This window comes from Pezoporus wallicus, unplaced genomic scaffold (assembly GCF_028554395.1).
Source record: "Pezoporus wallicus isolate ANWC-B61680 ecotype Strahan unplaced genomic scaffold, APGP_CSIRO_Pwel_v1 contig_6275, whole genome shotgun sequence".
In the NCBI taxonomy this organism is placed as follows: Eukaryota; Metazoa; Chordata; class Aves; order Psittaciformes; family Psittacidae; genus Pezoporus; species Pezoporus wallicus.
Genome location: NW_026636901.1, coordinates 1020540 through 1043897, shown reverse-complemented (window position 1 = coordinate 1043897; position 23358 = coordinate 1020540). Strand labels below are relative to the sequence as shown.

General features: G+C 38.4%; 1 protein-coding gene across 1 annotated transcript in view; it reads right to left on the bottom strand.

The window, feature by feature from the left end:
- Positions 1–23358, bottom strand: part of LOC130595432 (guanine nucleotide-binding protein G(q) subunit alpha) — a 119177-nt gene that overhangs the window by 18002 nt on the left and 77817 nt on the right. The window contains exon 3 of the mRNA XM_057402134.1: positions 7341–7495. Within this exon, the coding sequence (XP_057258117.1) occupies positions 7341–7495 (155 nt within the window). The remainder of the gene's footprint in view (positions 1–7340; positions 7496–23358) is intronic.

Genomic DNA, 23358 nt, shown 5'->3' with positions numbered 1-23358 from the left:
CTTTTTTGTACATCTGCTTATTAAATAAATGATTCACCATTGCCTTAAAGCAGGTACTGACAAATACATCACTTGCCTGGGCAAATAAATCCTGTGCAAAAAAATTAAGCACATAAAAGATACGCACTAGATACTTCAGGATCAGTGCCTAACTCAAAATGTATGCACAAATACTGCGCTCAGACTCTGCAATGACACTAAATTTTCAGTGCATACTAGAAATGGCTGCACATGCACTCTTGCAAGCAAACCACAAGACTTGTCATACACATGACCTTCCACAAAAAGACTGCTGCCAACAACTGCCCAAAGCAGATGTTTCCTCAGCTTAAAAACTTCAAAATTTAAAACCATAATAATGATACAGGTATTGGAAATACCCTGGCACTGCTCCTCCGGGCCAATCCAAAAGCAGGTAACCACCACCAGAGTTACCATGGGGAGTTCAGCTGTATAGGCAGCAGCAACTTTACAGGCAAGCAGCAACCTTTAGGGGCAAGCCATAAAGGTCTCAGTCATATGGCATGCTGAGCACCTGCTAAGAAGTGTCTTAACTTTGAGGAGACACACCATAGCTATATGGCCTCTCACCCAAACATTAACTACTCAGCTAGGAACAAAATTACTAAAAAAACAACCAAAAAAATCAACAAAAAAAAAACCCAAATAAAACTCACACAACACAAAAACAAAAAAACCAAACCCACAAGAAAACCCCAACATAAAAAAAAACAACCAAAAAACAAAATACATCCCCCCCCCCAAAAAAAAAAAAAAGAAACCACACACGAAAGAACTGCCAGCCCAAATGAGCCAAACCACATAGGTCTGAGCAAATTTTTATATAATGCATACTAAGTTTAAAAACTTAATTTTGTAAATTACTTATGTAAAAATGGATTTTAGAAGCTGCTGAGGTAATTTTCCCAGGAGTTGCTATAGTGACAGGCATGTGGTGCATTACTGAGGCAATGAGCATGTAAGGCGCTGCGGGCATCGCCCTCTGCTGATGTCAGGAGAAATGCCACCGCCTGCCCAGCAGCATGCTTGTGATTTACACGCTGACCAGGAGAGGAAGCCTTTTGTTTCCCAGTCAGCACTGAGACAGAAGCACTTATTTCTAAGGTATTTCACATCACCTGTGACCTATGACAAGATCCAAGCCTGCAGCCAGCTCCAGGGAAGCTGGCCAGGTTATGGAGGTGCTAACAAGGCCCTTGAAAGGGAGCACGTTTCAAAGGTACTGTCTGTGCACATTTCAAACTAAACAGCAGGAGTGGGATCATGGGAGTAGCCTGACTGGCTCTGTACTTCCCTTTCTCATAGAAGAATCAAGCAGAGAGGTAAGACTCTTAGCCTTAACAAACAGACCAGAATTGTTTTAAACAATAACCTTCTTCAAGAGGTTAAATACAACTCCATCACCGTGAACAGGTTGCTCAACATCCAGTCTTAATTCACTTCCAAAAGCTACATCACCTAACAAAAACTGATGATCAAAACTTACTTGAATTTACCTTCTGGGAATGAGGTCTTAAAGCACCTTCAACATGAAAAAACCTGGGGCAGGAACTTCAAACACCCTCCACTAGCCATCAGCTACTATTTTCCAGCATCTTTAAGGCCAGACTTTTGTGGAAAATAATCAGGTGATAAAGTAGGATTTTCTCAAGAATTATTCCATAAGAGGGATTTCTGTAACTTCAAACCGCTTAGTGGAAAGCCCAATTAATCAAGAGAAGGCAGTATGGCATGGGCAGACAAAGGCAGAAAAGCTACAACCTTCATCCATCTAATATTTGCTTCCCTTTCAAAGGTTAAAAATTGGATTGTTCTGTTCATCAGTGTTGCCCAACAACTATTTCCAGACTCAGCAGGCAAAACTGAGGTACCAAGATGCTGAATTCACTAAGACCTTAATAAACCCTGCGCTTAGAGGCAGTCTGCCTATGATACCCTGTGAGCACAGACTGTCTTCAAAACTTACTGCTGAAGTAAGTTGTGGTGCCTGGCACCACACTGAGAAACACTCCCAGAGAAATCATTAAACAAAACCAAAAAATGGCAGGAGGGTTAGAACTAGATGATCTTAAGGTCCTTTCTAACTGTAACTATTCTAGGACTCTCTGATTCTATGTTGAGATAGAGGTAATTACTTGGCACTGATAAAAGGGTCGGTTGGTCAGTCTAAAACCAGAAAAGACGACCTGTTACCTACCAACCAGCCAGCAAAACAAGACAGTTTCTTGATCTGTATGGGGAGAACGAGAGTACAGGGGAAAACGGAAGGGACAAGCCTCAAGAAACTACGAAAGTTTGCTGTTTAACATACAGCTTGTTGAAAGATTTCAGTGTAACCACAGCTATAAAATCAAGGCTTACCAGTAACACTTAACATGCAAATGTTTTCACTGTATTCAGCCATGCATAAGACAGATACCACATGGCTGACTTTTTCCAGGTATTATAGTAACCACAAACATTTACATCTTTTCAACCCTAATGCTGCAGGTTTAATGCAAAACAGAAAACTAACCCTAACCCTCTACAAAATGCTTTCATGCACATATAGACTGTGAAAGTGAAAATAAAATCCTAACCAAATTCTATGACTAAGGCTAATGATGCAAACAAATAATATTTGGCATATCTCTGTCCTCTGCAGCCTGGCTGTTCTGGGATTGGTTTGGGCTACTCTCCATCCTGCTGTGGGGGTTGATGTGGTTTTGGGGAGGTTTTTTGTTTGTTTTGCAAAACTCTTAACTGGCTGAGACTACCCCAAAATTTGGCCATATGCTAGAAAACAAGCTTTGAAAAGCCTTTTTCTACATTTTTTAAAATGCATACTATTTGATTGCCTTTCAACTCCACATTTGCAAAATGTTACAGCTGCTGTAGTAGGATTTTTCCAACCCCACAGAACTGCCAGAGTAACTGACACAAGTGGCCTCTTTGCTAACGTGCAGCAGCAGCACAGTAAAACGAATCAATTTTCCGAGTACAAACACGAGCTGTAAACCAAACTAAGAGTAAATAAAAGTACTGTTCAGCCTGGAGAAGAGAAGGCTGCATGGAGACCTCATAGCAGCCTTCCAGTATCTGAAGGGGGCCTATAGGGATGCTGGAGAGGGACTCTTCATTAGAGACTGTAGTGACAGGACAAGGGGTAACTGGTTCAAACTTAAACAGGGCAAGTTAAGATTGGATATAAGAAGGAAATTCTTTCCTGTTAGGGTGGTGAGGCACTGGAATAGGTTGCCCAGGGAAGTTGTGAATGCTCCATCCCTGGCAGTGTTCAAGACCAGGCTGGACGAGGCCTTGGGTGATATGATTTAGCGTAAGGTGTCCCTGCCCATGGCAGGGGGGTTGGAACTAGATGATCTTAAGGTCCTTTCCAACCCTAACTATTCTATGATTCTATGATTCATTTTCAGAACTTCTCTGTAGGTTTGCATTTCTGAGCCTGTACACCATTGGTGGAAAGTCAAGGCACGTTTATCAGTTTCTAGAACTATCTAATTTTAATGTAAACAGAGTAAACCTAAGATCATTGCAGTGAGGTATGAAGGAGTCTGCACTGTATTATTTTTATCTTTATCCTACCCAAATCCTACCTAGCTGTCTCTCTCAATTTCCGACATGGCTAAAAGCCAACCTTAGCAAACACTACAAACAAGTAAGTAATCAAATAAAAAATGCTTGTGCAATCTTTTCTTAATAGGAAATGTGGTTTAAGAATTATAGAAATATTAAAAATATGTTCAGTACTGCATGAAAAAAAAAAAAGAACCTGGAAGAAATACATAGTGTATACTCCTTTATATAACCCCACTTCCCTTTCTGCATTTCCCTTGTTGTGTTGCATAATCTTCAGTTTTTCTACAAGATGCATAGCTTTTGTATGCAGCAGACCTTGTCCTATTTTCTTCAGACATTTATTTTATATTTGGGAACTGTATCTAAGGCATAAGATACGGTTAGCATGGTTTTGCTGCTAGTACTCGATCTTAACATTGAGACTTTTATTTGCTGTTTTTATCTTACTGCAAAGCTACATAAAAACAGAATCTACCACCTTGCAACAGAAACCGTCTCCAAATACAGCTAGAACCTGCAAGTACATTCTTACAAATGAAGGGAAGAAAAAAAAATAAATCAATAAACTGTATTAAAATGTTTATTAAATAATGATGTTCTTATGTATCTTGGAGTATATTTATTCTTGTCCCCAACAGATGACTATTACACAGATATTATATAGGCAGTTGTTCATGATTTACTGTACCAGTGTCAGCCACAGAACAGGTCCCAATTTAGAACAGTATTAATCCTCCAGAAAGGCTCACAGAGACCCATGATATAAGAATTCCCTACAGCTGTACAAAGTGAAAGAATAAATGTTCTGACCACTAGAGGCAGCACCACCAAATGGAGTACACTGCTACAGTATAAAAACTTAAAAAGATTCATACAGGGATTCTTCCCCTTGCATGCCACTAAGCACATCCTATTCAGCACACAGTAATTCCACTGAAATGCACCTGTTTCAGAAGTGGAACATGGAAGCAAAATGCTATCTTTTTTTTAGGTATGAAGGAATTAATTGTTCAGCTGAAGTTACAAAAAACTTTCAAACTCTGCGTATCATTATATAAAATTATTTGACAACCAAAGCTTTACAATTCATGCAATGGTTTCATTAAAGGTGGAACATGAACTTTGATGAGCAGACATCGTTAGGATTCATCTCCGTCTTTCGTGTAAAAAATCAGTGATATTCTGAAGACAAATGTGAACTCTTACTTATGACAACAGTAAGACTGTTGACTCCCCCTTCTTCAGACTTTGAAAAGCCATGACATAATCAGACTGTTGACTGGTAACCTGTTTACATTTGGGTTAAGGTCCTGACACCCCGTAGAGTACATACTGAATGATTTCATCTCACACAGCTATTACTTAAGGCAATCAGCAGCGTGGTGTTGGTTTATAGCTGTCTCACACAGTGAATAGTATCTAAGAGAGAAGTGGTTTAGTGGTAAGTAGGTGGCTTAGTCATCCCGTAATTTATATGGGAAATGAATAATCTCTGCTTACCTGATGTGCTCTTGACTTTACCACACAGAAATCCAGAAACTGCTTTTAAGAACAACATTAACATCTGAACTTTGGAGCATTCAGTTGCGAGGTAAGAGAATGAAATGCATTTGCTGAGCTGCTAAGTGGTTCAAATCAACCTCTAGGCTGTAGGAAGTTTTCTTTCTTAGACCCTGCCCTCACATCTTGTGACAAACACACATCTGATGTATTCTTTCAGGGTACTAGCAGTGGGTGTAAAAACATCAAAAGCACAGCTAACAGTGACAAAGCAGGTCAACAGATGACAGAAAGTATAGAAACATACAGGGTATATTAAAAAACACTTTAGAAACTATAAAAAAGAACCCCATAAAATATAGAGGAAAAGATTTAGGAAGACAATGGGCCAAAAAAAAAAAAAAAAGCAATATAGGGAACAGACTGAAAATGCTACTACTATAAAACACAGAAAAAACTGCTGGGAAGATGAGAGTCTCATGCAAAGGATGCATGAATAACATGTGTGATATTGACACATGTTTAAAAATACTGACACATTCTCACAAAGTATATTGACACATGTGCTTACAAGAGATCTGGTGGACAACAGACCATTTTGGTTTATCCATCAGGTCAGGAGAAATTATCAAGACTCACCAACATCAGTGGGCACAAGGGAGTTTATTCTAGCTTACTGCCTTATGAATCTCAGTAGTAACTTTTAAGCATTTTGTTTTCTTGCTTTGGGACAGGAATTACAGATAGAAAATTCTATTTGGGTGTTTTCTTGCTAAACATACATACCGTATTTTTGGAACAACATTCCTTTAGTTTTTGCTAATTGCTTTTATGGGAAAAAACAACCCTACCTGCAAGCACAAACATAAGGGAGGCCTTTCTAAAGACTTATATACAATGATTCACAATTCTCATTTAAAACAGGTTTTGCAGAAATCCATATTATGAACTATAACAGATTAAAGTTACCAAATCTGCAAAAACTCATGTGAAACTGCCAAACAAGCTGAGCTTGAAAAGTAACGAATCAATTAGTATATGCCTTCTGCAAGTCAGTGACTGGCAGTTTGCTTCTACAGCTTAGTGAATTATTTCCTACTATTTTTAATACAAAAGATACACATGATGACAATTTCATTCGAACTAGGTCAAAACTATGGTATTCAGCACAATTTCATCTGAAGTAGCATTAGATGACTATTTCCTACTTTGGAGAGTAAGTAATTCTATTTTTATCCTCTAAGACACACAGAACACCTATGTGTATTTCAACTTTAAAAACAGCATCACATCTTTTGTGGAAACAAAGTTAGCACCTACAAATCTAAGAAATCCAAAGTGTAAGACAAGCTTTGTTTCACCTTCCACTTATGCTTGCTACTCATTTCAGTATGGAAACAGTATGAATGTACATTGTCAGTAACTTGTTTCTTAAATTTTCTTTTCACCTTTTATGCACCCTACAGTTTTTCACTTTATGTAATATTCTATTTGTTTTCTTAACACTAAAGAACAAAACACAGTATGGTACCTTTATGGGGAAAGTGAGAATCCAGTTAAGAGAGATCCCACTGTGCTTTGCACTACTCTGCACCAAAGCATGCATACAGAAATGATAGAAGTGATAGGCTGGGAAGCTAACAAGCTCACTGGACAGCAAACTGCATAGGATAACAGGAACCTATGCATAGGGCAAATGTCGCAGAAGAAAATGGTGTGGTGACAGCACTGGAGCAAATCAGAGAAGACGTACATCATGCATCTGTTGTTTTTCAGCTGACTAAATTGCATCAGCAAGAGACAAATGAGTTCACCTTGACTAAATCACATATAAAGTCTTGTGCTAGGCCAGAACTCTCAAACTACTCTGCACATAAATGTCATCCCAGACCTCTGATTTCCAGCTTGCATTTGTGAGTGTATGTCAAAGGACAGTAAGGGCTTGAACAGGTGTAACAAAGAAAACAAAACCAACAGTAACTAACCATCCCTAGTTAGAATCTTCAGATAATCACAGACTGACACCCTGCAAAAAAAACATGGACATAATCCTGAACTAGATGTACTCCTCCCCTGAAAATGTTCTCTAAAAACAATTTAGTAAGTGTATATTCAGTTAGGTTTGTGCTGCATACGCATACAAATATGTAAACGGATGTATAGTATAAGAACCTAAAAGGTAAAAATCACTTCGTTAGAAAGAGAGAATGATATATTGTTTTTTGTAGCCACCATGTACTTACTATTTAGTTGAATCTGACAACTGATACTCCCGTCGTCTATCATAACACTCCTGAATTCCAGGGTCACTCCATAAGCTTCTTATTGCATCTACGTAAGGATTCTCAAAAGTTGACACCTTCTCTACATCGACTTCTCGAACTAACTGTGCATGAGCCTAATTCAAAACAAAACAGTAAAATTTATTTTGTTTTTTATGTTTGCAGATAGCTCATATACAGTGAATGGGATTAACAGGACCAATTTTTCATACTGGCCATAGCACCAACATGTATATCCAATTTGAAAAAACAAGTACCACATAGGAGGATGGGAAGATGGAAAAAAAAGACAACCTCAGTTCCTGAAATAAGCTAAAACAGGAAAAACCCTTACTTTTTTTATGTAAAGTATATAGATCTCAACATGCATCAGCATATATTTACTTTTCATGCTAAAAGACACTGTTAAACAAAATACCTAATATCCATTCTATCAGTGAAACCACTTATTAGTGAAGGAACCTGGGACACTTGAACAACATATAAATGGAAAAGACAGTAAACTTCCAAAATATTCAAAGATGGGTATTTTAATAAAATCTGTATCCATGTGAATGAACTTAGTGATGATGTAGGAAGAAAACATTATTGTTGATTTACTGGGGAAGACCTTAAAGACAATGGTGAATGAATGAGAATAAATAAGAGTACTGAGTAAATTACAAATGAAAGATGATAAAGTGTGTTCAAAGACAAACAGTGTTAAATATAGTATTATGACAGAAAATGAAGTAATAAACTTTGGTTTTAAATAAAATATGGGTCCTTATTTCACCCTATGCTTACCCCAATCCAATAATATTTCATTAAAAATTTCACATTAAAATTTCTATCTAATTAGGATAATTTTGAAGAAAGCTTTAATTTTGATTTTTTCAGGTACAATCTTAAGAGTATATAAAACATGCTTTTTGAATGATGATTAGTTAACCAGCATGACAGATTTAGAATCTTATGGCAGAGAACAGAATGGGAAGGAGAGAAGGAATTTGCTTTTCAGAGAAACTGATAATAAGATCGTAACATTACCAGAAGTGTAACCAAAGTTACCACTGAAGAAGAAAAGCAGGATTATTAGAAACTGTCTCTAGTTTCAATCTGCACTATAAATATGGAGCTTCTTGAAAAGTAACATCTAAAATTAGGGGGTGCTAAAAGGAAATAATCTCTAAGAAATCCAACACCTTCTAAATACTTACAATATTGGTAAAGCCTGTGGAGTCAGAACTACCAAAGAAATACAGCAAAATTATTTCCAATTTGTCCTGGCAGTACTATGTACAAAATTTGGTAACAAATACATGAGCGTATGTATCTGTCTAGAAATGCACACCTATGCAAACATACATACACCTGCAGAGAAGACAGCAGATGAAAACTTAGTCAAGGAAATAAATTTGAGGGACTGAAGTCTCATATCCAGTCTTTGAGGTGATGACACAAACCTCTTTTCTATTTTAACTTAGGTAAAAATACATTGAAAGGACTGTTATTTTCTAATAAATTCATCCTCTGTTTACACACACACAATCCTCATCACCTTTTTGACAATCTAGGAGAATGATGCTACTGCTCATTACTTAAAAGTATTATGCTGCAATAGTTGTTTACTCAAGAAGAAATAAACCTCTCCAAGTTCAACATGAAAAATGTGTGTCTTTAGGGGTGAGTAGAACATATGTTCTCCATTATCAGAGCCCAAATCTCCAAAGTCCTAACAAAGCATACCTTCTTCCTGATCATGTCCATGCATACCCAAAATGTCTGACAAATCAGTAAGAGTCACTACCTTCTCACAGCAAATAACAAGAAATGGTACTCTACTAAGTAAACACAAGCCCAATATTCCTTGTGAAACAGGGTAATTTTTTAACTATCTTCTATCTTATCAAGCTTAGTTCTGTATTCTTTTGCCCTTAGCACTTCCAAAAGAATGATGCCCTGAATATTTTCCCACAGCTTGTGACAAACTGATAAAATAATATATTCAGGCATTTGTTTTTGTCCTGAACTCTGTAATTACAGCTAAGTGATATCAAAATGCTAACAGAACCAAAAGACTAACTTATTATCCAAAAGCTTTCATTTTAAATCTGTCATAACTTAAGTATTTCTCCAACAGTTCCCTAAACATTCTGTAACAGGTGCTCAAGTATTCTACCTTGGTAGATGACAAGATCTTAAAAGGTAATTGCTTTATTCAGTTACTTATCTCGACTTAATACTACAGACTTGTCCTAGATCTTGCATTGGTTTATCAGTTCTGTATGTTCTGCCATACAATTAATATGGCTTTGCACTGTGTGACAAAACTCACAAAATAAACTATGATATATGCCAAGAAGCTGCATCCATCAAAAAACTGATTCACTTTTTTAAAAACAAACATTTCTTCAGTACTTCTGCTTCCTTTGGGTTTTCTTGGACAGACTCAATGACCACTTGCACCCTACCAATATACTGCTCTTCATATCAGTGCTGCTTCTCTTAAAAAAGTAATACCCCTTCATATAGATTTCAAATCTTTATTAATCTTCAGCTGTGCCTTCTTGTTCCCAGAGGTACTATACTTTCCTGTAGACAACAATTTTTCTTTCATCCGGAGTCTTTGCAAGGAAACATCTTTTGCTGACTTTCAATTTCTGGTGGCAGAGACAAAGACGAAAATACAGGAACTCATCTATTGGCTTAATTTTTCTCTCCATTTGCCCTGATACAAATCAAAAGTAATTCTAGTGAAACCTTTTGAGACAGAGATGCATAAATTTAATGCAGCAGAAGAATCAACAATGTACAATGTGTGGTGTTGCTATTGCTAATTCCTGGAGTTATTTTCCTTCCATTAATATAAATAGCAAATTTGGAACTTAACTTCTGATATTAGCACACAAACATGGCAAAAAAGAAAACAAACCCAAAAACTAAGGACTCATCATTAATCCAGTCCATGCAACTACAAATGCTATTGAGTACTTCTCAGTCTTTACAAATCCTTTCACTTTACCCAAAAGTTTACATTTTCGGGGTGGGGATAAAAAGAAAAAAAAAAAAGTCAAGCTTGTTCCCCCGAGAAAATTGTACCTTCTTAAGAGTTCTCTCTTTTGGAACACCAGTAATTGTTAACAAAACGAAAACCCCCAAACAACAGACAAAACTGAAGGAGTCTGTAAATACCACCAAATTGAAACTGGTCATTAAAATGTAACTCCTAGTGCAGATGCAATGTTCCACAAACAAAATCTAGATGGCGAAGACAGCTTTTCAGTCTCAATACACTTTTTACATCGGCATTCAACATTTTCCACAGCCTTCTGGGAATAAGACTACTTGTAATTATTTCAATATTATTTGCCAGAAATCTTACAAACACACATTCGAATCTTTTTAGCAAATCATATCTCCCAAATTTAAGAGATACTTCACTGATTTTTACAAGTATCTTAAATACTTGTAGAATAACAAAAATAGAACTTGGGGAATACTACTGGATTCTAAAACCAGGAAGTCTGAGACCATGCCAAAATAACTATAATTTTTCCTTTTTCATTCCCCCCATAAAACTACTGCCAGTGTTAAAAACTAATTCTGAGCTTTGCTAGCATTACTAATAGTTTTATGCTGGTGTTTCTGCCAATATTATTCTGGCCACAACCCATTAGTGTAAGTACACTTTTTTTTTAATCTCTAGGCTTCATCAGTTTTCTTATTATCTTCTTAATAAAACACAGCTTTCTTGACATCTCTGATGTGTCTTAGGACTAACTGGGCCAGCCAATGGGACTGAGCCTGTATTCTCTCCGCGCGTGCATGAATCATTTTAAGCCTTACCACAGTGGCCACAATCCATGTAGCAAGCACGGGAAAAGGTTCATTATTTTTCCATTCTTTTTGATACAGCCTCTGTAATTCTCCCAAAACAGCACTCCAACCTACCAGAATTATTTATATGAGGGAGGACCAGGCAGAAATACTTGGTCTATTTCAAAACAAATTCCTCTGGGATCTTAAATCCACAGGAGAAAGCAGTATGCTTGAGACATAGCAAGCAAAGTTGCTTTGCATCAATGTTTTCTCTAGCTGATTTTAAGATGCTTTTTTGCTGTTGTTTTTGGGTTTTGCTTAGTAGGACTCAGAGAAAGCTTGGGAAGTAGCTAAATAAATAGGAAATTTATTTGTACACTGCCACAGAATCCACATCTTCATAAAGGTACTTTGTTACAGTTATCCTACTATTCTATACTGAAGCTTCCAATCCTCTTTTTATAAATGAAAGGTTTTGATAGCAATAAAATAAGGGTTTTTTTTTTATGTTAAGACAGAAGAGTAAAAAGATATCTGATCATCTTATATCAGTCCTGATAACTTACTCACCCAGTGTAACTGTTAGAAAGTTAGCTGAGTTAGAAAATTTAAGTATATAAAGATAGTTTTCCTGTATGAAACATGAGATGCCTCCTATGACATGGAATATATGCATTGTTTACTTAAGGAAAGGAAAGCTACGGTATGGTGCAAGTAAATCAGCACATTGTATATACTGTTTATAGAAGAAATTGATCTGAAGAGCCCAAAGCTAATACAGACTCATTCTGCTAATGCAAACCTTAGTATGGAGCAACAAAAGGGTGTGATTATTTTTCTACCTACTGTCCAGCTTTCCTGTTTTCCATATATAAGGTTTAGGTTTCCTGGCTATCACTGTTAAGCTGTTGCCTAGCAAATAAAACCGACATAAACTGATGATTAACATTACTGTTACTTTGAAAGAACATCTAATTCTACATCACAGCCTGAATTACCACTTTTATCACTATTTACCCCACACCTATTGTAATACTTCCATCAACTGAAACAATTTCTTCAGCTGACATTTCTGGCAATCAACATTCACAGAACAATACAGGTTTTCAAAACAAAGGAGACAACAGAAAAACATGTGGAAAAACAGAAATAAAGCATCCATAAGCCATTCCCTCTCTACCAAAAGGACAAAGAGGCAGATGAAGTAAGACAAATCAGTCCTTCAGTGATCTCACGTAACTTCAACTATTAAAGCATTCGCCATATTTTCCTCTATAACGAATGCTAGGTTTTGGATATTCATCCTCATTTTCTTTCTTGTTATTCTAAGCAGAGAAATTTACAAAAACTCTGGTAAAATAGTTGATAAAGCCAGATCCAATATGATAAACATCTTTATTAATTCATATCTCTAAGAAAACAACACTGACTTTTAGATTTTTGTGTTCTATAACATGCTATTTTAATCTGAAGATCTCGAAACTGGGCTACATCAACAAGGCCATCACCAGCAATCATAAAGAAGTCATTATCCCACCCAGCACTTGTCAGGCCACACCTGGAATACTGTGTTCAGTTTTGCTCCCCACTATACAAAAGAGATGTGGATAGGCTGGGGGGGATCCAGAGAAACGTCACAAAGATGATCACAAGACTGGGCAGCCCGCTATATAAGGAAAGGCTGAAGAGCTGGGTTTGTTTAGTTTAGAGAAAAGAAGGGTCAGGCAGACCTTATCACCATGTTCCTGTATTAAAAAGGTGGCTAACAAAGAAGACTGAGACTACTTTTTGCAAGGAGTCACATGGAAAAGACAAGAGGTAATAGGTACAACTTAGTCCTGTGAGATGCCTGTTGAACACAAGAGGGAAGTTTTTCACAAATAGAACAATAAGCCATTGGAATAATCTCCCAGGGAAGTGTTGCAGCGTTGGACACTTAAGATTCAGCTGGACAGGGTGCTGGAACATCTAGTCTTGGTCATGCTTTAGCCAAGAAAGGTTGGACTAAATGATCCTTGACGTCCCTTCCCAGCTGGTATTCTATGATTCTGTGAAAACACTTCACAAAGGTCATAAGTACCACCAGGTGCAGTTGCTGAAGATTTTCACAACACACAGGTTAGTAATTTCCAATGGTGAAAGTGTAATCAATATTAGTATTCAATTAACATCAATTACCACTAGATTATTATTACATTTGAGACTAAGATTCAGTCCTCTAGGAGAGGCTAAGTGTTCCCTTCAAATGGTAACACCTCTGCTATAAGTGTTTCTAACAAGGTTACTGAGAGAGTACAGAACTGCAAGTGTCTACATCACAATAAACAGCTCTGCTCTCTGGCTCTGTAGGACTGCATTAATTGTGGTTAGGATTTGCACAAGACTTCCTTTCCTTAATGAGTTGACATTACACTGCTAGAAAGTACTTGCTTTCTTTAACTATATTTTTGTACATTTAAATTAAGCTGCGTTTTACAAATTTACTGAAAGTAATAATTCACTGAATCACTAAATGGGTAATTATGGAACTCGGGGAAAAAAAACGTAATGCCGAATACCCATTTCATCTTTCCAGTTATAGGAGGAACTAAATCAGCCACCTTTTTTCTATAAAACATATCAGTCTTCAGAATGAAGCACTAGCCAGATCTCCGAGGAAAAGATCAACCAAAAAGACATAAAATAGTAAGGCTGCTTTCTGTCCTCTAACAGCCTCCACAGATCATCCCAGAAACTTGGAAGGCAGAAGACTGCCCTGTCGTCTTCTCCTGGACAATTCACGACCCCATACAAAACAGAGGGATAAAGCAACCAAAAAGCACAGCATATTTTCCAATTGCCTAGTTCACAATAAACATGCAAGGTCAGGAAAACCTGTGGATTCACTACAAACTGTGGATACATAAGAATGTTACTTTAAAAGACACAGACCTTCTTTTCTCTTTGTTTTGTTAGCTTATTTATTTATATGTCCCTCTTCTGTCATGTCCTGGGTTCAGCAGTAGCAGTCATTTTTCTCCTTCGTGGTAGCTGGTGCAGTGCTGTGTTTTGACTTTAGGCCTGGGAACAGAGCTGATAACAAGGATGTTTTGGTTTGGCCAAGGACTTTGTGAGCCTCATGCTCTGCCAGGGAGGAGGGGAAGCCGGGAGGAAGCAGAGACAGGACACCTGACCCAAACTGACCAAAGAGGTATTCCAAACCACAGCGCGTCACGCCCGGATGTAACTGAGAGTTACCCGGAAGGGCTGGTAGACTGTGGGGTTGGAGGAGGTATGGGTCAGTGCTTGGTCGGGCTGGGGGGGCGAGTTATCGGTTGGCTGGTGGTGAGGTGAGGTATTCTCTTCCCTTGTTATTTCCTTTATCATTATTATCATTGGTGGTAGCAGTAGTGATTTGTGTTATACCTTAGTTACTAAACTGTTCTTATCTCAGCCTGTGGGTGTTGCATTCTTTAGATTCTTCTCTCCATCCCTCCGGGAGTAGGGGGAGGGAAAGAAGGGGGGGAGTGAGTGAACGAGTTGCCTGACTGGGTTTAAACCACAACATGTGAAGAGAGGATACTTCCTCTGGAATGGGGGGGATAAACACCCCAAAAGTCTGATGTTGTCAAAGGCTACTGTTGTCCTATTACTGAACTGAATTATGAGGCAGAAATTGGTGGTAGAGTCTGAAATTCATCTCAGAAAAGCTCTGCAAAAGGTCTAGCAGACTGTCTAGCTGACAGTCAGAAAATTAGAAACCAGATTAAATAGCAGAAACTTTAAGAAGTAAGTCATCTGCTTGCTGCCAAATGCCTGAAATGGTGGCTCTTCTGTGAAGCACTCAAAAGATTGAACTTTGTCCTGGTTTCAGCTGGGATAAAGTTAATTTTCTTCTTAGTAGTTGGTGCAGTGCTGGGTCTTATTCTGAGAACAATGCTGATAACACACTTATGTTTTCACTTGTTGCTCAGTAGCGCTTACCCTGGTCAAGGACCTTTCAGTCGCCCACGCTCTGTCAGTGAGGAGGTTCATGAGAAGCCAGAGGAAGCAGACACAGGGCACCTGCACAAACTAGGCAAAGGGTATTCCATACCACAGCATGTCATACCCAGCATATAAACTGGGGGTAGACACCCGGAAGGCCCAGACTGCCGCTTGGGTCAGGCTGGGTATCGGCTGGTAGGTGGTGAGCAATTGCATTGTGCATCACTTTATTGTTTATTTCCTTTCCCTTTTAATTTTGTATTCTCTCCGCCTGTTATTTCCCTTATCATTATTACTTCTAGTAGTATTACATTGTGCTTTAGTTACTGAACTGCTCTTATCTCAACCCGCGGGATTTACATTCTTTCAATTCTACTCCCCATCCCTCCTGGGGAGAAGGGGATAGCTAAGCAGGCAGCTGTGTGGTTCCGAGTTACCAGCTAAGTCTAAACTACGACATAATTTTAGTGGACTGATGGACAAAGAAGGCAAAAAAACAGTGAAAAGCTACCTTATGTTTAGTTATACTGTTATTTGTTTTTATTACTAAAAGCCACTCACTGCCTAACTTTAAGATGAGGTCACAAGACAAAGTAGGAAAAAGAGAACCTCATCAACACATTTAGAATGGAAAAGTTAATAAAATAAATCTAGTATCACTTTTCTTAGCAATGTCTTCAGCCCCTAGATCACACTAGGTAATATACAAAAGATTAATGAAACTAAATTTTCAATCTCATGCATGAAGAAGGTTCAATTTTTCTGTGCAGTTATTTTTAAAAGCTGGGACCTAACTACACAGGATATTTCATAGAATCATAGAATAGTTCGGGTTGGAAAGGACCTTAAGAACATGAAGTTCCAACCCCCCTGCATGGGCTGGGACACCTAACACTTAAACCATCTCACCCAAGCCTCTGTCCAACCTGGCCTTGAACACTGCCAGGGATGGAGCATTCACAACTTCCTGGGCAACACATTCCAGTGCCTCACCACCCTCACAGTAAAGAACTTCTTCCTTATATCCAATCTAAACTTCCCCTGTTTAAGTTTGAACCCATTACCCCTTGTCCTATCACTACAGTCCCTAATGAAGAGTCCCTTCCCAGCATCGTTATAGACTGCCTTCAGATATCGGAAGGCTGCTATGAGGTCTCCATGCAGCCTTCTCCAGGCTGAACAGCCCCCAACTTTCTCAGCCTGTCTTCATACGGGAGGTGCTCCAGTCCCTGATCATCCTCGTGGCCCTCCTCTGGACTTGTTCCAACAGTTCCATGTCCTTTTTATGTTGAGGACACCAGAACTGCACACAGTACTCCAAGTGAGGTCTCACGAGAGCAGGGTAGAATGGCAGAATCACCTCCTTCAACCTGCTGGTCATGCTCCTTTTGATGCAGCCCAGGATACGCTTGGCTTTCTGGGCTGTGAGCGCACACTGAAGCCGGCTCATGTTAAGTTTCTCATCGAAACAGAGTTCATTTCCACGAACTGTGTACACAAATGTCCAAAATTAAAACATCCAAAAAATCAGAGTAAAGATTTGAAATTGCTCCTGATCCAAACACTTATAATTGAATTGATAGCTAAATGGCTCCCTGCCCAATGTGCCATGCAATTTTCCTGCATTTATTTTATATTAAATGCAGATGCAACTCTACGTGTTCATAAACACAAGCCTGATATGTTCCTGCCTAAAAATCATGGCACAATTTACATTAAACATCTCTAATTTTGGAATGTGCTGTATTTTGTTAAAACAATACTCAGACTTATTTATTTCACCTATGTATTCCAGATCTGAACTACAGAAAGACAATGCCACAGTAACTTTCAATAATCCCAAAGTTTCTGGTGGGTTGGAACCAGATGATCTTTAAGGTCTCTTCCAATTCAAACCATTCTGCGATTCTGTGAAAATACTTCCAAATTTAATTCTAATCTATAGTGACAGAAACTAACAAAATCATTTCAGATTTCAACCAGCGTAAGCCAGAACTGGCAACAAGATCTCTCCTCAGAACAGTTTTTGTAGCTAACATGAATTATCCATATTACTGCTGTATCTATGAGAAGACAGTAATACCAACACAGTTTTCAAAAACACATTCAAGCATGTATACAGAATCAAGTTTTCAGAAAAATACCCATGTCCTGGGTTGTCTGGATTTTTTTTATTCCTTCTTTTTCCTAAGGACCACTTTTAATCTGAGATCTTCAAATATTAATAATGTACATTAATCCTACACGTAATTATTGTACACATAAGAAAAGATGCCACTGTTTCTTGAGCTAGCTACATCAGTTCATACACACAGAGCTTCTCAGTTCTACTTCAGTTGAAACTGCAGGTAAGTGTCCCTAAACTACTGCATCAAGCCTATATGTAGTAAATACATAGGTGGCAGGGGGTATACTTGCATCTGGTAAACTCCAAGAACCTTGTAACAATAACCTCACACAAAACACAGGCTGAACCCTAAACCCGAAGTCATTAAAATACACAGAGGTATCTAAACTGGGTGAAGATCTGGTTGAAGACGTCCCTGCTCATTGCAGGGGGGTTGAACTTGATGACTTTGGAAGGTCCCTTCTAACCCAAACTATTCTATGATTCAGGTGATATAAATTGGGGCAGGCTTAGAGCTGTTTTTTTAACAGCAGTGAGCAGAGAACAATGTCAATCTCAGAGTCAGGGACACATTTTCCATTTCACCAGGGCTCCTCATCTTGCGTATGGTTCGACACCATCTGTTTGAGAAGCCTGTCATCAGGAAACAGTATTTAAAGTACTGGACCACACAGTAACAACAACAACAAAAAGAACCTGGAAACCAGAGGGGTTAAAAAAAAACAAAACAAAAAAAAACAAGAAACAAACAGAATAATTCACCTGCCAGGCTTTCTAGAGACTTCACAAGAAGCTGAGATACATCACTGAAATTTTTAACAAGTCCTTCCTCTACTTTATATGCATCACAGGTTTTAAGAGGCTTTATTGCAGGCTTCATGTCCTAGTGCTTTTTTTTGAAGAATGATACTCAATAACAGTAGTGCAAATAACAAGTTTTTCCTTAGCAGTATTTTTGTATAGTGGTACAGCTGAATTTATGAAGACAATGTTATGCAAACATGCACATGCTGAAATTTTCATTCCATTTTCAAGCAAATAACGGGCTTTACTTCATAGTCCTGCAAGAATTTACTACCTCAGTCAACCACTGCAATATAACAGTATGTGCTTTAAAAAACATAAAAGAATAATGTTTCAGTATCTCACTGAAGAAGAGTACAGATGCACAGAACTCCTTCTGAGCCTTATTCCTGTACAAAGCCTGAATCAAGTCTTGCACTATAGATGTTCTTAAGGCTCAGAGGAATCAGCTTTGCTTGGCTTTATGAATTCAAATAGCTAGAACTTAGACTGTATGTCTCTTTACAGAGTAGAAGTTATGGCCAGTTGATTCAAGCAGTTCATAAATTCACCCACCCCATCCACTTGCTACATAAAGGAACTGCAGAAGTTTCACTGCATTTCCCATCTAGAGAAGAACCTGTGGGGGACATAGGACAGGCACAAAGAAACAGGGGAAAAAAGAAAAAGGCACTGAAAAGTATTTTGCCTCCCTACAGTTAACCAGTCCTTTCTCTGTTTTTTTAAAGGAGGAGGGTGCCCTCTGCTGACAAAGACGTAACAGCAAAAGCAGTTTTTTCAAACTGGTATTTCTAGAAATACCGGATAACTGATATTTCGAAAGGGAGGGTGCCCTTCAAAATAATGAAGGATTCCAGCAGGAACTTTCCGCTGCAAAAATTGCAACTAATTTAAATGTTTGTATCTGTGTGTTGTCCAACCAATGAAGATTATTTCATTTCTTGGAAGTAAACTGAAAAGGAGTTTCAGACTTACCTAGGCATGCAAAGCTACATGATACCCAAAGGCCTACTCCCTTTGGGTGCTTTTGTTAATCCCTTTACGTCTAGAGCAAAGAACTGCTAGGACTGGAGTAAGCAGCAAAACGTAATCACAGATAAAAAGTTGTTCCTTAGAACTGGGTCACACAAGGATGATTTTAGCCCCTTAAGATGTTAAAGATAGAAATGCAGCATTATTTTCTCTAGAGAAACCACAGACATATTATACCACTGTGATGAGTAACTATTTGAAACATTCCTTGAGGGAGAATTTAAAAGTTCCATGCCACATCTGACCTCAAAAAGTGATAGCTTCTTTATAAATCAGGTACAATCTCATTCCTAGAAACATACTGTATTTCTGCTGGCTCCAATCAGGTACCAAGAAGAGCTTATTTAAGCACTGCTGACTCCTCTTTCAAGGCTCCAGGCAAAATACCAGTCTCCTGAAACAGGCTGCCAACTTCAATCATAAGGAAGGAGGAGGAAGAAAAACCAATAAAACAGCATCCTTCCTACACATAAATCATGGAATCAAGTTTCATACAAACAAGAGCCTGAAAGCCATCTTTGCTGCCTGGTTTGTATAAAACTGATTAATAGTCTGACAACCTAATTAATATGCATTCTAAATGATTAATTTTGCTTACTAACTGTTCAGTATTTACAGAGGGAGGTCACAGTGGGCTTTTTAACAACCATTTGGAAAGACTTATTTATCTGCCAAAGCACAAATGGAGTATCTTCGTAAGACACTGGCCAAAATAAGACATGGTCTTTGTAAATGTACTATTAGTCATCAAATTAGTGGAAGGGTTTTGGTTGTTTGCTTGTAGCGGGTTTTTAGTCATCTAAATGGCTTCTAAAAGCCCATGTTCTCAGTAAGAGTTAAATCTATGTGAAAAAAAAGCAAAGCTGAGAGCTTTTTTGAATTAATTTTGATTACACTGCATCGGGAAGAAAATTCTGGGAACTGAATGCGACAGGTAAAAAAGTGACAACACAGCCTATTGAGAAGAACTATGCATCCTCCTTATTTGTACAGCAAGCTTTCCACACTCAGTCACCTAATCCCACTGTGCCACACACTCTGAAGATTCTCCAGGACACAGCAAGGAGACAAAGATCTCAGGACAAAGTCAAGAGCTGCACACTGAGATATCACAGCAAGTCTCCTGGAGCCAACAAGTTCTACTTAGCCACAAATTTCAAAACCTGCTCTCTCTCCCCAGTCTTTTTTTTTCTCCAGAAATGTCCAAGGCAGCTTCCAAAAAAATCTTCAAGAAAAAATTATCACATTATATTAGGGAAGCTGTTGGTGTAGACAAAACAGGCAGTGCTACATTCTGCTATCCAGAAAAAAGTGCTTATTAACACGCCTTATCTACACTGTTTGTAAGTAGTATCAGAGACAGGCAACTACTTTGGAAATCAGCATGCAGCTATGACACACATGTAGACAAACATTTTGCACTGTAATTACAGTATTAATGCAAATGCTGGTATTACGCTGAACTAGCTGGTTAACAATAGTCTGTAAATTGGTCTTTAAAACAGTATCATTAATGCACCTTAAGAAACAAGAAATGATTTTGTTGATAAAGCCAGAAAAGCACTATTGCCCTGATCAAGTACCAGCTGATGTTATCAATATTTCTGTTTTCTTCACTGGGCTTTAACCTCCCTCTCAATATGAAAATGAACCTAATTCCTTTTTGGACAGGGTACCTAAGTATTTTAATTCAGACTTCTGTCCTAAAATTAACCACAAATTGGATTAAACATGAATGACATATAGCGTCGCTGGATAGCTGTAGTACTTAGATTTCATATAATCACCCAGGATTACATGAACACATCTCAGACCAGGAACACTTCTGCATGTTTGCAAGTAGGCTTGGACATTACTAAAAAAAAAAATTAAGAGAGCACAGCTGGAGGGGAGGAAATTAGAAGAAGCTTTATGCCAGTTTTGCAGCCACCCCCACGCTTCCTTTGGAAGCGCTGCTCACTACATCTTCTGCAAATCACTGCAGCCCCCCAGTCACCCCAATCTGAAACAATGGTTAGTGACCTGACAGCAGCTGTCAGCACCTGGCAGTCTGTGCATTCGAGTACATGGCCACTGCTCTCTGCAGTCTAACATACAAAGCAGGAGGAAATCTGTGTGGGAAGAGATACCTTCCTTAATTGCCACGATCACAAACCCCTCTGGGAAATGTTAGGCTAAAATTTTACAAGGCTGGAAGCTGGAGAGCAGGTGGCAAGGATGTGGCTCTGCCACCTCCTCTTCTTGTTGGTGACCTCTTCTTCATGATATTATATTGATACTGTAATATGTATTTTCAAATGGCTTATTTAAATAGACAAATTTAATTCAATAGAATAGCACTGAGCACATAGAGGAGCTTCTTAATGATGTACACTAACCATGTAGTTACAAGATACAGCATGAAATGTCCCTTATAATAAAAGCTGAATTTTATGATCAAAATACAATCACATACTGCTTCAGACATCAACACAGTGATGTCAGAGCACCTCCTAATCTACAGGAGTGCTCTGTCCTGGGTTCAGCTGTAACAGTTGTTTTTCTCCTTCCTAGTAGATGTCGAAGTGCTGTGTTTTGGCTTTAGTCTGAGAACAATGCTGGTAACACACCAATGCTTTTAGTTGTTGCTCAGTAGCTCTTACCCTGGGGTCAAGGACTTTTCAGTCTCTCACGCTCTGCCAGTGAGGAGGAGCATGAGAAGCTGGGAGGAAGCAGAGACAGGGCACTTGACCCAAACTAGGCAAAGGGGCGTTCCATCATGCCCAGTATATAAAGTCACCTGGAATGGCAGATCACTGCTTGGGTCAGGCTGGGCATTGGTCAGCCGGTGGTGAGCAACTGTATTGTGCATCACTAGTATTTATTGTGGTTTTTTTTATCTTTTTCCTTTTCTCTCCCCTTGTTATTTCCCTTATCATTATTATTAGTAGTTTTATATTATACTTTAGTTATTGGACTGTTCTTATCTCAACCCGTGGGGTTTGCATCTGTTGTGGCTTATCCGGCTGGGAGCAGGCGGCAGAAATGGGGAGTGAGCAAGCAGCTACATGGTTCTGAGTTACTGGCTGGGCTTAAACCACAAAATACTCTCAGCTGCAATCTCTGTCATGCTGTCAAAATTGTTTTAAACAAAATCCAGTAGCTGTGGATTATAATGGATTTATAGTAGCCAAGTAGCTCACTGCACTGGTGAATTATTTTTATCTGTATAATAAAATGATAAAAATCACTTAATGGAAAGCCAGGAAATTCACAGTACAAATAAAATATTAAGCTTTCACTTACTTGTAGGATAGGACAACGGAACCCTAGAATTCACCATTTCCAGAAGATTTCAGCACTGATGCGGATCCCTTGCATTTCCTTCCTTTCAGTAATTTCCTTCTATAGTACACTATTTGCTGTATCTGTTAAACTGCTACCTATTAAAAGTCTTCGTATTTTAGAATATGGCTTTAATTTAAAAAACAAACAAAAAAAAACCAAAACCTGCAAAACCCCAAAAATTCTGATCTTAGAAAACTGAATATTCAATTCTGCCATGAGATTTTTCCATCAGTCTTTTCCTTACTTGGCCACAAATAGCGAAGTCTTTCTTATTATTTTTCAAAATTCAGCTTTTCACAATACAAAAAAATCTTCTTTAGTTAAGTAGTCTTTAATGGAGAATGTTACCAGTACATCCAGAGGCCCCTGATAACTCACTACCAGAAGTATTTATCAGCAATCACATTTACCTTTCACAAGTTCCTAATCACAGAGCAGTAAAATCATTCCATTCTTTAGGGGAAAAAAGTGAGATACCAGTTTGAGGTCAGCAAGACTTTTGCTCTTTGTAGGTCACCCTCTTTTCAATTTAAGCAGCAAAAAGCCAGGAATGTTTGCAATGTTTCCTCCCGAGAGTCAGCACATGACACAAGTATAATGGAGGTAAATCATGAACAAAACAGTTCAGATAAGAGTAGGAGGGCCTCAGCCTCCCACATGACAGCATCACACATACTGCATAGTGCTAAGGTCACAAATACTGCTTACAGGTCACAAATACTACTTCAGCTCAGCCAAGCAGGTATGTGCATACCATTTTGAAAACATGTAAGCGAGGAAAAAAGTTAACAAAGTCTGTTAAAGTGCAGGCTTTTCAGGAGGAATGTAAGTTTAATTAAAAATCATATTCCAATCCCATAGAGACCAATGATTTGACTAGCAGAGTCATGAAATTAAGGCAACCACACACTTGTGGCTGGT